General features: G+C 36.9%; 1 protein-coding gene across 1 annotated transcript; it reads left to right on the top strand.

The window, feature by feature from the left end:
- Window positions 1-4,335: 4,335 nt before the first annotated feature.
- On the top strand, window positions 4,336-11,625 carry LOC146145436 (uncharacterized). The gene is made up of 8 exons (XM_083390567.1): window positions 4,336-4,874; window positions 5,576-5,762; window positions 7,003-7,197; window positions 7,754-7,873; window positions 8,909-9,035; window positions 9,305-9,503; window positions 9,917-10,058; window positions 11,497-11,625. The coding sequence occupies exons 1-8, from the start codon at window positions 4,363-4,365 to the stop codon at window positions 11,623-11,625; spliced, it is 1,611 nt and encodes a 536-aa protein (XP_083246693.1). The 5' UTR covers window positions 4,336-4,362.
- Window positions 11,626-13,337: the final 1,712 nt, after the last annotated feature.

Genomic DNA, 13,337 nt, shown 5'->3' with positions numbered 1-13,337 from the left:
GATCGTCAACGCAAAGCGCGAAAGTTTTTGCACTTACATAGTTAAAATAGCCAAAAAGTATGAGAAATAGACTCGTGCCTGGTTTTTTAAAGAAGCTGCGGGGGTCGGATAAATTACTTTCGGGCCGTAGGTTGTCGACCCCTGCTGCACAACGTATATGTGTAACTTTTTAATTTCTCGTCATTTCGCCACGGACCACCTGTGCAGTCGTCGCGGACCACCAATGGTCCGGGGACCACAGTTTGGGAAACCCTGGATTAAGGAATAGCCTACAGATTTAGTTTTTACTTTTTGGTATAATATCGTAATATTAATGCGTATGTTTATTGTTGTGTCGTTGTTCCTTATACTCTATAGATGTTTGCGCTGTAGACATGTAGCTTTATTGGTCTTATTGTGTATTGTATTCCGATCCTAATGTGTGCCGCGATTTTTTTCTAATTTAGAAAGATACATTTTTATATTACTCATATAGGTATGCAAGCTATCATGTGAGGCTTATAAGCTCGTAATCCTTTGGAAAACTGATAATATTATAGTTTTTCCCCATGGACAAGCTGTGGTAAAGGCGTTTGTCAAGTTGTGCCTTGAACTGTTTTTGATTATCAAACGTTTAAGAAACACTATTCCCTAACTAAAGCGAATGTTGGAGGCTATCCTTATCTTAAACCACTATGAATAATCTCTACAAGTGTTTCGAGTTACATAATCGAAAGTCAATGGCTCTCTTTGTTAAATCGAGTCAATTTACAGATTATTTAAATTTTGTTATAAATAGGAGGTCAAGGCTGTCGTTTTTATTTTAGTATCAGATTAATGCATCTTTTCCATAAAGCTACAGCTTATTTGTTACAATACTTAAAGTCAGGTTGTGTTTTTTTAATATTACACTGTGTTTTTATTTTAACTAACATGACCTATCATTATTTTTAGGTATGAGTATTCACAAAGTTGTTTGTCCTCTAAACGTCACGGCGTGGCACATGCCTTTGGGAAAATTCTGTTGTAGGCCATTACTAATTAGGTAATTCTTTAGCTGGAAAATACCATTTTTCTGATTCAGCGAAACTTGTACGGAAAGTTTACGAAATTCGTCTCAAATTTATGGTCTATTGAGAAAATGTCCTTTCAAACCCCGAGGCTAAACTTCTTTAATTGTTAACTGCACTATTGTTGATAAGAGGCGTCTCGGTGTTGTGTAAAGAGATTATCCTAGTATACACGGTGTACTAAATTTAAACCGATCATAATCAACAGGCAGTTTAATTAAATGTTACTTATGACTTTGTAAACGCCTTTATCGAAAACTATACTTGTTTCCTAATCGCCAATCAGAATGTAACGTGAAAAGTTTAAGATAGCGAATATTTAATTTACAATTCAGAATAACAATTAAATCGCAAGATAGTTAACTTTGTTAAAATTCTGCCCGTATTTGTTGCTCGAAAAAAACATATTTTATGACCTTTTGTAATTAACAAGTTTTAGGTTAGGAGTCGGCAACCTTTTTCTAGTCGCTGGCCGAAACCAAACTTAAAAAGATCTCTGCGGGCCGCACAAAATGATAACTAAGAACTGTGTTATTTTCATGTTAGAACAACTGTGAATCACTTAAAAACGTTGTTAATTACATTTAAGGAGGCAGTAAAGTGTTGGCGCAAAGCTCGAAAAAAAGGGTTTGTTTGATTTAAAATTCGACTTCACACGTCGTCATCCATACTACTAATGAAGAGTGTAGTAACACTACTTTGGCGAACGCGATAAAATTTAAAGTTAATCTAGCTCAGTGTTTGTTAACTGTTTTTAAGTCAAGGCGTACCTGGCGAGCGAAGCAAGCGCGATTTTTGTTTTGTTATACCGGTGTTAGTTTTAAATTTCTTGCAAGTTTTTATTACATGGCCGAAAATAAAAAAAATGTTAAAAAATATTTGTCCAACATTTTGAATACGTTAACCGTGACGCACTTGGCAGCCTTTCCACAGCGCAAAGACAAAATCAAAACGTAAACAAACCGGACGTAGAATAATGCAAAGCGCGAAACTTTATGCAATAACGTAGTTCAAATAGTCAAAAAGTATGTAAAATGGACTTGTGTCCAATTTGTCAAAGAGGCAGCGGGCCGGATGAATTACATCGGCGGGCCGATCCGGCCTGCAAAACTGGGGTTTATTTATTGCTTGCTTTTATTGCTTGCAAACTGGGGTTTATTCATTGCTTGCGTGATCGCTTAGCACGTAAAGTTAAGTAGAAAAAGCGATTTTATCATTTGTGGTAGACGTTCGTTTTATCTTACAAGGGCTATGTGTTCTTGATTCATCCTGCTTGCATTAAAATCCTTAAAAGGTTTTCTGATTTCCGGTTATTCATACTTAGTGTGCCGTTAGTATTCGTAATAGTGCTATACTGTTGTTAAGGTCCAACACGTAATATACACGTAATAAATTGTACAGTTATTATATGACTTTCCTTATATTTGCTATTGGCGCTTTCCTTATATTTGCTATTGGTGGCAAACGATAAGATCGGGTAATTGCACATCTTTACGAAGTTTTCTTTTCGTATTTGGCGGTTATTCAAAGTTCAATTTGGTGCGTGACATTTGTTCTGCATGATAGCCCTACGGCAAAACTGCCGGTCTCCGTCAAGCAATGCTGACTTGATCAGTTTATGTATGCTATGGCATTTTACTAGAAATACCAGTATGACTGGTACGCAGTTTTCAGTTCTAAAGTTGCACAATTTGCAAAAGAAATATGTCGATGAAGTAAATCAAAATTGGTTTATGATAGTCAACATTTCAGTATTTTATTGAACAAGTCAACATTTTATATGGTTTAACAGTTATAGTAAAAGTCAAAATTGTGGTAATGTGTTTTTGTTACTCTTTTGACAAAGTACCCAAGTGTAATTTTTTAATCGTGTTAGAAACCAATACCTTTCTGTAGCATGTGTATGCTGTTCGCCATGATTTTCTAATCGGATTGTGATTAAAACGAGACGTTTCGAAAGTACAAGCGAGGTCATCAACATGTCACCAAAGCTAGTCATTACTGGATCCTACTACGTCTCTTTGTCGGTGCCCCGAAGGTGATATAATTACATTTAATTTCGTCGACTCTGTTTCCCCGCAGACCGCACTGAGTCACTCAGTAACATTTGGAGCAGCTAGAAGTCTAAGGCGGGTATAGTTTTAGTCATGGTGTGTCAAACCATTTAACTCGAAGTCAGCCAGAAGCAAACCAATACAATAGTTTGTTTCTTGATTACGTTGTGCTATAGCTATAACAGCAGTGGTCACGGTGTTAAAAATTAGTTAAAAAAGCTGTTGGTTTGGACATCAGTATGTTAAGGAGCATATAGCCACATAAACTAAACATACTTTAGCATACTTTAATCACATCTTTCTTTGCACACGGTTTTAAACAGATTGAAATATTTTTACATTTCTTCCTTTGAAAGGTTGTTGTCTTATGTTTTGTAGAACATATAGGTAAATATTCAAATTTCACTGTTTTGTATGTTTTAACGCATAATTAGAGTGACGGGTGCCAGTTGTAATTTCTTGTGAAGCTACAACTTAGCTGTGAAGACTGGCTACCGTTCAAAGCAATTCCACAAATTTAAACACCAACAATTCAGTATTAGTATTTATTGTAGCCCACAGGCTGTGTAAGTTAACGTTTGATAAACAGGGAAAAAGTTTTCACAAGATTAAACCACTGAAAATACTGTAGGTGAACAGGAGTAAATAAGTATATGACATATTAACTCGCAAAGTTAGACAGCATATTAGTCAGTCGGTGTTAATTGCGTTCCACAGTAAATATTTAAACTGTTGTTGTGCTTTACATTATGTTGACGCCAATTTGTGAGTACGGATTTTTTTTTTCTGAAACCTTGTGAGTTTAAATACTTGAATCATGATGTATGTTCCTTTAGTTAAATGTAAACTGTTGGGAGTAAATGAATATATTCGCTAAGTGGTTACTGTAATGTCACAATAAAAGAAATTAAAACAGCGAAAAACAACCTTGCACATTGCAGAAAAGAATATTTGATTAAACAATTTTTGTTGAATATTTATTATCTTAAATAATTCACTATATCTGTTGACACCCTTGAATGTTAAAATGGCACCCTCCTGCGCAGCAGAAACCCTGGTTGGGAATCACTGCTCTTAGTGTTAGCGTCTAACATTGCTAAATCGATACAAGTTTGACGAAATAAACAAGCATCATAATATACATTTAAAACCAAGGCATGTCGTTTTTGTTTCTTACATTCAATCTGCTTTTGACAACTTTTTCGTTTACCATTTATGTGTTGCAGGTTGTATTGTACAGTTTTAAGGCAAAATGATCAATGGCGAACTGCCGTCGTCATATTGTCGTTTGGACGACGGCGCTGGTCATCTACGTGGCGCTCAACTACGACAGTGAATTCCTGACCGAACACTACCAAGAACTGAACTACGTATTTTCTTCTCAAAAGGCCTACGCGCCGCAACCCTACTCAAAACCAGAGCCTTGGTTTGACACCATCGAATATGCAAATCAGCAGGTCAAAAACAACAATCAAGAACGAAAGCAGCCAATCAGGCACGACGCTTGCGACAGCTGCTTTCAGCCTTTGCTCTGCGAAAGCTGGCAATCAAGCCGTTCGGACAGAATCTTATCTGTTAAGCCCAAATTTAAAACCGACCCGGACAAGTTTTTGCTGCCCTGGCTGTACAACGGGCCGAATAACCAGTTGTACGGTCTTAGGCAGGCGGCTTACGTCGCCATCAGACTCAACAGGACGCTGGTGTTGCCGCTTTTTAGAAGACACTTCACAGACGAAACGTGGTTCGATGCTTTCATAGACGCCGGGCACCGGTGAGTTTTAAAAATTTAAGTTTTTTGCTTTTCTGAAAGTGAAAAGCTTTCAACGCATGATTAAAACGAAAACTTTAAATTGTTTCTATTTTGTTTTCTATTTTGTTTTAAAATCTTATGTTTTTTTTCTGCTTTTCTAAAAGACTAAAAAGTTTTCAACGCATGATGAAAGCGAAAACGTTAAACTGTTTCTATTTTGCATAACAGGACATTTTTTTGTTGATTTCGTATAAAAGCTACACTTCCATTAAAAAATAAAGCATTTTACAAAATAGTGGATCCCAGGACCATTCAACGTTGTACACTAATATAATACAGATTGTAATTTTGACCAATCTTTTTTTCGCGAAAAGTGAAATGGTTTATTGCTGGTAATTTTTGTTGTATGGTTTGTATAATTTGCTAACAAAATTTAGGAAAAAGCTTGTTCGCAAAACTATTGCGATTCCTTAAAATTTCGCCAACCAATATTTTTTTAAGCTGATATGTTTATAAATGGCGACTTTAACTTCCCAAGTATATGCCTTTTCGTCTTATTAAACAGTTTATTTACTTTCTTAGAGAGGTTTGCAACAAATAGGTGTCCAATGTCCGTTTATGTATTACGCAATCTCTTATTAACGATTAATTATCTGTCATCCAGCTGCTGTCATTATTACTTTAAAACGACATTTGAATGAATTTCTCTCGTTTCTTCTTAGGTTTGATATCGACGCACTGCGAAAGTTAATTCCTTTCATTCCTTTTGAGCACTATCAACGTCACTGTTTTCGTCACGCCGACGTCATGTTTCTGTCGTCATCACTGTCGAATCCTTGGGCGGTTGAGCAGCTGTGGACTGCCGAAAATTGGATCGACGTCGATATTTTTCGTCCGCGTTCTCACAAGGTAAACGTCGTCCTGCAAAATTTTAACGCCTTGTAGCAGTGCTGACAACAAGTCTATTTGAACTTAGTATGTGTTTCTACAACAGAATCTTGCCCTCCAACAGAACACATAATGCCGACTACAAAAGTAAAACTTAATAGCTTGACAAGCGCACCGCTTCAAGAAAAATCAGTCAGCAAGGTGTAAAACTTTTAATATATAGATGTGCATTTCGCCATAGAAATGATATCATCAGTTTAATCTTAATTCAAAAGATTAAAAATTTTCACACCTTATGACTGATTTTTGTTCTAGCGCTTCGCAAGCTATTAAGTCTATTTGAAACGACTTAAGAATCATTCACAAAACAACTTCAGTGCATGTCACGTCATTTTAAACAAATAACAACTTAATTTCAAGTCTTTTGTTTAACCAAGTCGAGTTCTAGACAAGAACTCAAATCCAAGTCACTTCATTGTCTCTCAGAATAAATGTTCAAACAGCAAAATAACAATGTTGTAATTCTTCACTTGATAAATATTTCGATTATAATTTTACTAAAATGAATTAAATTGAAGCACTCAAACTTAAGTCAAGTCAATTGAGAACATGGCTTAGGCCAGGTCAATTCATTTTGCCCAAAAAACTTCCAAGTCGCGTCAAGTCATGTACCTTATACATTATACGGTAATTGTTCTTCGTGATTTGCCCTGAAATAAAAATAAAAAATTGCTCTGCTATAAACTTCCCCAGTCGTACTGAATAACCTTGAAATACGCTTTATTGAGGTCTAAGAGAGTTCATTCCAATGTATGAGGTTGATCAACAGAGACAGTACGGACATTGTCAAGTATGAGTTTAATCCAGCGGTTGTCAAACGTTTTCACTTGACGGACCCGTTGAGCTTTCTAGCAATGACCTTGCTATTTGTTATTGCTAGACAAATTAACACAATCCCTGAACGATAAATGCTCTTAAGCTACCAATAAATAAGGCCAATGTATTCCAGAGAAAAAAGTATCGGGCATCATTTAAACCAACACCAATAATTTAATGCTGGACAAGCAAAGTGTTACAAACTTACACTTTCAAATTTAAGAGAATTTATACCACGGTACTGGAATTTCAACAAACAGCTGAAGGCCAAATCAAATCATTCTGTGGTGAAGTGGCAAAGCCAAATAAAGTTATTAAAAAATTATGTCCTAAAGGAGGCGTTTTCAAGACCGGCGAATACAATTCACAGTGCATCTTTTCCCAGGAGAACCGCGAGTTTCTGAAAAAGCCGTTGGACGAGCAGCTTGCTGTACCGTATTTACCCGCGTCCAACAAGACTCGACAATTCCGTCTCAGCGCTTCTGGGTCGGCGATACGAAAAGCCTTCCACACCCCTGCTCGATGCGCCCTCTACGTACTGCCTTTTAAGGAGCTCGACTTTCCCAAGCTAGACAAGTCGGTAAGAAACTGAAAGTTCAACGAATTGCCTTCGTTTCCGTTTTTCGACGTTTGAGTTGTCCAACGTAGCCTATACCTTGCGGTTTTGATAACATCGTATGTGACCGTCTGTTACACCCATATTGGCATTGATTCGATATTTAACCGCAAGTTCCAGTTTTGGACGCTTCGCTATAAATTAATTTGTTTTTTTACCATCTGCAGAAAAAATATATTCAGCAATTGAACTCGACACCTTTGCCAATTTAACTCGCTGGACATAATAGCACTGACAAAGGTATTTTCGAAGTTCCAACTCAATAAAATTAGATCTTATCAGAATAGTCATTTATTATTTAGGTTCCACAAAATGTGTCTATCGCTAACATCTGTCGATGTCTGGCCTAAAATCCAAGATCTGTGTTTACAGTATAACGTAATTAAACCAATGCAGGACCTCGTAGTCTTTCCCTTCCGCGAACCTTCAAAACCCCTTAAAGGCAGCGGTTAAACTTTTGCTCGATAATTTTTATCTCGCGCATATCACCTAAATAAACCAACGCTTTTTTGCTTTTAAGTTGGAACCAGTTGTTCGTAACGTGTCCTTGGATAGAGTGGGCAACAACCCAAACAAACTCAGCGACTGGGAGCTCAACGCCCTTGTCATAAAGAGCACGCAACTGCCAGTCTACGTTCAGGTAAGATGCAGTAATCGCCTCTACAAAGTTTTCTTTTAGTTTGAGATGGCCATAAATGGCCGAAAACTCTAAAGCGCTTTGTTTTAAGCGGCCAAGTGTATTTTAATCACTGTTTTTAAATTACTTGATTTGACTTTAGTCTTTCGGGCAAAATGAATTGACTTTAATCAAGTCATTTAAACAGACTTGGACTTGAATTACTTACGCAAACGATTTGACTCAAATTAACTTGCTTTTGAAATGACTTGTTGTGAGACTTGACTTGCTATGGAAGAATGTCTTAGATTTAAGTTAATCTAAAAATAAATTGACTAAGACCTAAATTATTTTACGAATGACTTGACTGGGACTTTCGTCACTTTTATATGACTTGTGTACAACACTAGTTTTTTTGCGCTACGAGCGCAATTTAAATCACGTTTTTGTATTACATCTGGCTCCATAAACAATGCACAACTAAAATACGAACTCATATCAAAATTCTATAAACAGTAAACATGGCAAGGAATCTGCCAGTCATAATAGCTTGGTTGTAAATGAATTTAGATAATGAAAAAATAGCCAACCTGTTCAATGTCGTACTCTTAACAATATGAGTGGAATCCTTAAGATGAAGGTAAGCGTGAGAAAACTATATTTATATTATTCAGAAAAACTCGTTGTCCGAAAGTTTTTATTTAAACCGATTTTAAACGCAGATTAAATCCCGCTTGATGGGAGTAATGAGTAATCACAAACGGTTTGCAACAAGCGATTTCGCTATCTTTCTATGGCCTAAACAAATGTAATCCGCTAGGTGGCAGGAAAGGCCAATGTTAGTGGTCCTTTTCGTCTCGCAAGGCACAGTCCTGGAAAGCAAAAATAGATCATTTGCAGAAAAGTCGTAAAAGAGTTAAAAATAATGCAATTCTATTAACTAGTAAATGGGTTTATCGCCACAGGGCAACATCAGACTGCAATGCGCACATCTCTATAACATAGGCCTAAAATAATCGAAAAGAAGCTCTCGATATCACTTTGTATTCTTGTCTTCAGGAATTGGCTCAACTTTACATCGAAAAAGTTTTAAAGAACAGCTCCTACTTGGCAATGCACTGGAGATTTGACAAGAAGGATTTCTACCACTTCATGTGCAAACCAGGCGGGAACCCTCAAAGTCAAAGTATTTCACGTAGCTTTATAAGATTGTATAGTTTAAAAAGATTTACTTGCATGCTGTCAAACCTGGGTACTTAATTGTTTCCCTAAAACGGACACAAAGATTTCTAAAGCGCTTCCGAGATAAAATAATGTAAAAAATGATAGTACACAAATAAATACAAGTTTGTGTCATTTTTTCAGTCTTTTTATGTGGAAGTATATATGTGTCGTTTTTCTTTTTACCTTTTTTATTTCTGAGCACCATAAGTTGCTCACTTTATTGCAATTCAGACAAAAGGATCAATCCCGCGATCGCGAAAATGTGCAAGGACATTTCCAGCATCAAGCCTCACAAGCTGCTCCAGAGTCTGATCGGCTTCATGGAAAAAAACGTGACGTCATATTTTCCCAACCCCCACAATGCAACGCTCTACATAGCGGCACCAGACACGGCATCCGATTGGCTGATGGAAGGTTTCAAAAAGGCAAAGTAAGATATATGGATAAAACCAGAAGACAGTTAGTTATATTGAAACAGTAAAGGACTCCATTAATGAGATCGAAACTAAAATAACATTTAAAAACAGCTAATGGTCTGATTAAGGTTTAAATTAAGACGTAATACCATCCGAATAAGACCTAAAGATCTAGATTCTAGAATAACATTTCGACAACCTTTCATTTAATTTTAACCCCTAATTTACTTTATGGCGATTGGCGTGAATAGAAATTAAACTGTAAATTAGAAATCTTTTTTAAACAAAAGACTTGGAGATTAGGGTGTTTCGTGGTTGTTTATTGTTTTATTAAACTTAAAGAAAATTATAGGACGCCAGTTCTTTCAAAAACACACAACGATACTTGATGCATTAAATCCAGTGTAATTTGACTCGATTTTGTCAGGACCAAAATGCGTTTCATCAACTCCCGAAGTCTCGTCGACTTTCTCGCCGGTGAGAAACTGGAACAGAGGTGCCAATTCACCGCGAGATACGCCAAGGACCTGGTGTCGCTCATAGAGACCGAGATATGCACAAGAAGCGATGTAAGTCTTGATAAAAGGAAAACGAGCGGGATTTTGACTGGAATCAATTCTCGAACGCTAATCTTTAATCTGATTTTGATTTTTTTTTCAGTTTAATGGACTTTGTTAATGTAATTTTTGCGCCAACTGAACTAATTATGATGTACATATGTATGAACAGCACTTTTAAAGTCGTAAAATTAAAGTGACACACAAATTTAGAGTTATCGTACACACATTGTGCCTCACAAAAGCTTACCGAAAACAGATTTTTGTGCCTATCGCGGTTTTTCGGATTTTGTTTCTGCGTTGTCTTTGCAATTCCTGTATTTTCAGTCGATTTGAAATGCCATTAAATGAAATACATTTATCATTAAGGAAAAAAGGACGACATGTTTAACGCCGATTGTCCATCGTCTACCACAGGCGTGTGCAAAAAAAAAACAGACCAAGAATGCTCATGTGATTTTGAAATATTCAGCCAGCAAGCACACTGCATCCATAAACCCTGTCAAAAAAATAGTTTTGAAACATGTATTAGCAATATAAATAAAAAAAAACGCTCCTCTGGTTAATTTTACTAGAAAAAAAATACAAGAGGAGCTAATTTTTTATTTGTATTACTATGCCTGGTAGCAACCGTTTATATATGTATGAGCAAGCGCCGGATGTTGCTATCTACACTGCAGCATCCAATTTGCGTTGCATCACACATCCGAACATTTGGCCACGTTTTCTTGAGCAATACGGAAAGCAGCATTGTTGTAATCAACACGCCTTATGTTTACGAATTTGCCACCCTTTGTCCCGCTAAGCCTTGGTATGCACTTCTCTGTGACGCAATGTGCAGCATTTTGTTTCCACGTACCGCGCAATCACGGCAGACAGCTCGTGACTTGTCCCACGTACAACTGACTGCTGTTACCACGTGTGCCCCCGCAAGACCCAGAAGGCAGTGGGATTTTTGCGCTATTGTGCCGTTTTTGGAGCGCCTGGCCGCCTGCCTGACGCAATTTGCTCGCGTTGATTTCTCGGTCAAAAGTACAAGCATTTTGCGATAATCGGGGTAATTTTGTTTGTGTTTTAAACGTTTCCTTAAAAAGGAATTGCGAGGGGTGCAAAAGGTAACAAAAAATTAGCATTTTTGAAAAGATTTGAAAAAAAAATATTTTAGTTGGTATTTTCTAAACAGGCGAGATGATTCCTTTTAATAAAATAAGTTTAACCTTCTTTTATAGTCAATTACACAAGAACGAAACAAACAAAAACAAAAATTATTTCTTAAAAACGGCATTTGAACAGCAATTTGTAACGAGTTCTTCATGCGAGAAAATGGTTAATGTGGGAGCCAATTTAACATAGCTTCAGTCCACAGTCTGAATGATGCCGTGTTGCTTTTGTATTTTTAGTAACAGTCTAGGTCGACCGCATTTGCATAATCGCCATGTTTTCTTTTCAGATCTTCTTCCGCTCTTCCTATTCAACTTGGTCGGACAACGTCATGCTGTCACGAAAGCTCTTGATGGAAGAGAACCTTCAGCGCTTCGATCGCAAGATACGAGCGGTCATGGGCCTTGTGGATAGGTAGCCTATTACGCACACAACAAAAACTCACCCCTGCTGTTCGGGTTGCTGCTGTGTGATGCGCATAAAGCCTTTATTATTTCGTTACATGGCGTCAACAACCGTTTCTCTTTACGTTTTTTTCTTACGCGTAACTCAGTCAGAATTTCCTTTTGAATAACAGAATCTGCCTGAATCCAAATGGTGAAAACAAACGATTCCGGTTGCGCATTAATGATAAAGATCAAACTAAATACTGAACTTAGTAAACCAAAATTAAGTTTGTTTAGATGTTATATCTTATAAATTTATTTCGCTACTAAAAGCATCATGAGTATTTTAATTCAAATGAATCTTAGTCGGTAGAAAAGTGTGTCAAGAAAGGGAACAAAACCGATTTCATGGTGAATCAGGTCTCACTCTGTGAGATGCATTTTGTGATTTAAAGCGCCTTTATTTTCCATTATTTTCGAAACCCACTTACCAAAGAGGCACAACGGAAATGTCTGGATCCAAACGATTGGTTATAAACACTGGTTTTACCGTCAAACCTGTTGGTGTGCCGGCTAAGGTGCATGTTACATATTGCATTTACTGCAATGTTGCGTGCTGTTATGTCAACGACCGTTGTTTTTTATTTCAGTGATATCGCGGAATACGTTAGTACGTTACAAGTTTTTCTAAAAAGCCCAGTTTGAATGCTACTGGCATGCATAAAAGTCCACTATGCCAAAATATTTATTCAAGGTCTAATCAGACAACCGCTTCTATGTGGTGCAAATCGAAGTATGTCTAACAAAAAAGAGCTTTGCTTATACTAAAAACTCACTGTACCTTGGCGATATGATCGCAGCCTTATGACGTCAAGTAAAGCACGTTTCCCAGGCCTTTGGCTGTTTGTGGAAAACTAAACTTTTGATTCTCATCAATCTTCGAAACATCAACATCTTGGTCTCGTAGCGGCAAGTTTGTATAGAATTGGAAGAATTGGCGTAATGCTGTTTTTGCAACGTCCGCATAACTATGATTGCGCGTCCTGCTAGGAAAATAAAGTTTTGGCTATTGATGAATTTTCAACATGAAGTCTGTTACCTTTACACGAGTTTAAAAGTCTCCTTTCGTGCTGTTTCAAACATCGAACAAAAATGTATTGGCGACTCTTATCACTATGGATCTGCATAATGTAGAATAAGGGAACTATATGGCAATCTGTTCTGTATATGTGCCTATATGGATATTTATTTGTGAAATTTGTACCGCCAGTTAAGTTTTTAGGGGACTTTCCAATATCGCACGCGTCATTTTAATAACACTTTTCTGCACCATGTACCAGGTCCTGTATATGTAATGTTCCCTCGGAATTCTAGTAGCTATGGTCAGACGCCACCTGTTTTAAAAAAAATGCAGAACTTGATACATTGTTCAGCAAAAATGACATGTAAGCTCATAGGAATTGGGCGATTGTCGCATCTCCTTTCAGTCCAGTCTAAAAATATATTTGCTTTGGCGAGTCTGAGTCTTTATATTTTTTCAGTGTGTTCGATTAAGTTGTGCGCTTATTTTGGAATCGTCCGACATTGTAATTATCGAATTTAGAAATAATTGGACGTTAATTAATTTGCTTTCGTGTAGAAAAATTATTGTATAGACGGTCGCTATAAGAATCATTTTGTTAAATTTTAATTAGTAATGTGTTGTAAGTTTTTCGGTATGCAATTTAACCGACATTTTCTTAAT

Source organism: Ascidiella aspersa, chromosome 5 (assembly GCF_963924565.1).
Source record: "Ascidiella aspersa chromosome 5, kaAscAspe10.2, whole genome shotgun sequence".
In the NCBI taxonomy this organism is placed as follows: domain Eukaryota; kingdom Metazoa; phylum Chordata; class Ascidiacea; order Phlebobranchia; family Ascidiidae; genus Ascidiella; species Ascidiella aspersa.
Note: the sequence above shows the minus strand (reverse complement) of the source record. Positions and strands in the feature narration are given on the sequence as shown.

Coding starts and splice junctions, on each gene's coding strand:
- LOC146145436 (XM_083390567.1), top strand. CDS start 4,363: ATGGCGAACTGCCGTCGTCATATTGTCGTTTGGACGACGGCGCTGGTC. Junction 4,875..5,575: donor TTCATAGACGCCGGGCACCG/GTGAGTTTTAAA, acceptor GTTTCTTCTTAG/GTTTGATATCGACGCACTGC. Junction 7,198..7,753: donor TTCCCAAGCTAGACAAGTCG/GTAAGAAACTGA, acceptor TTTGCTTTTAAG/TTGGAACCAGTTGTTCGTAA.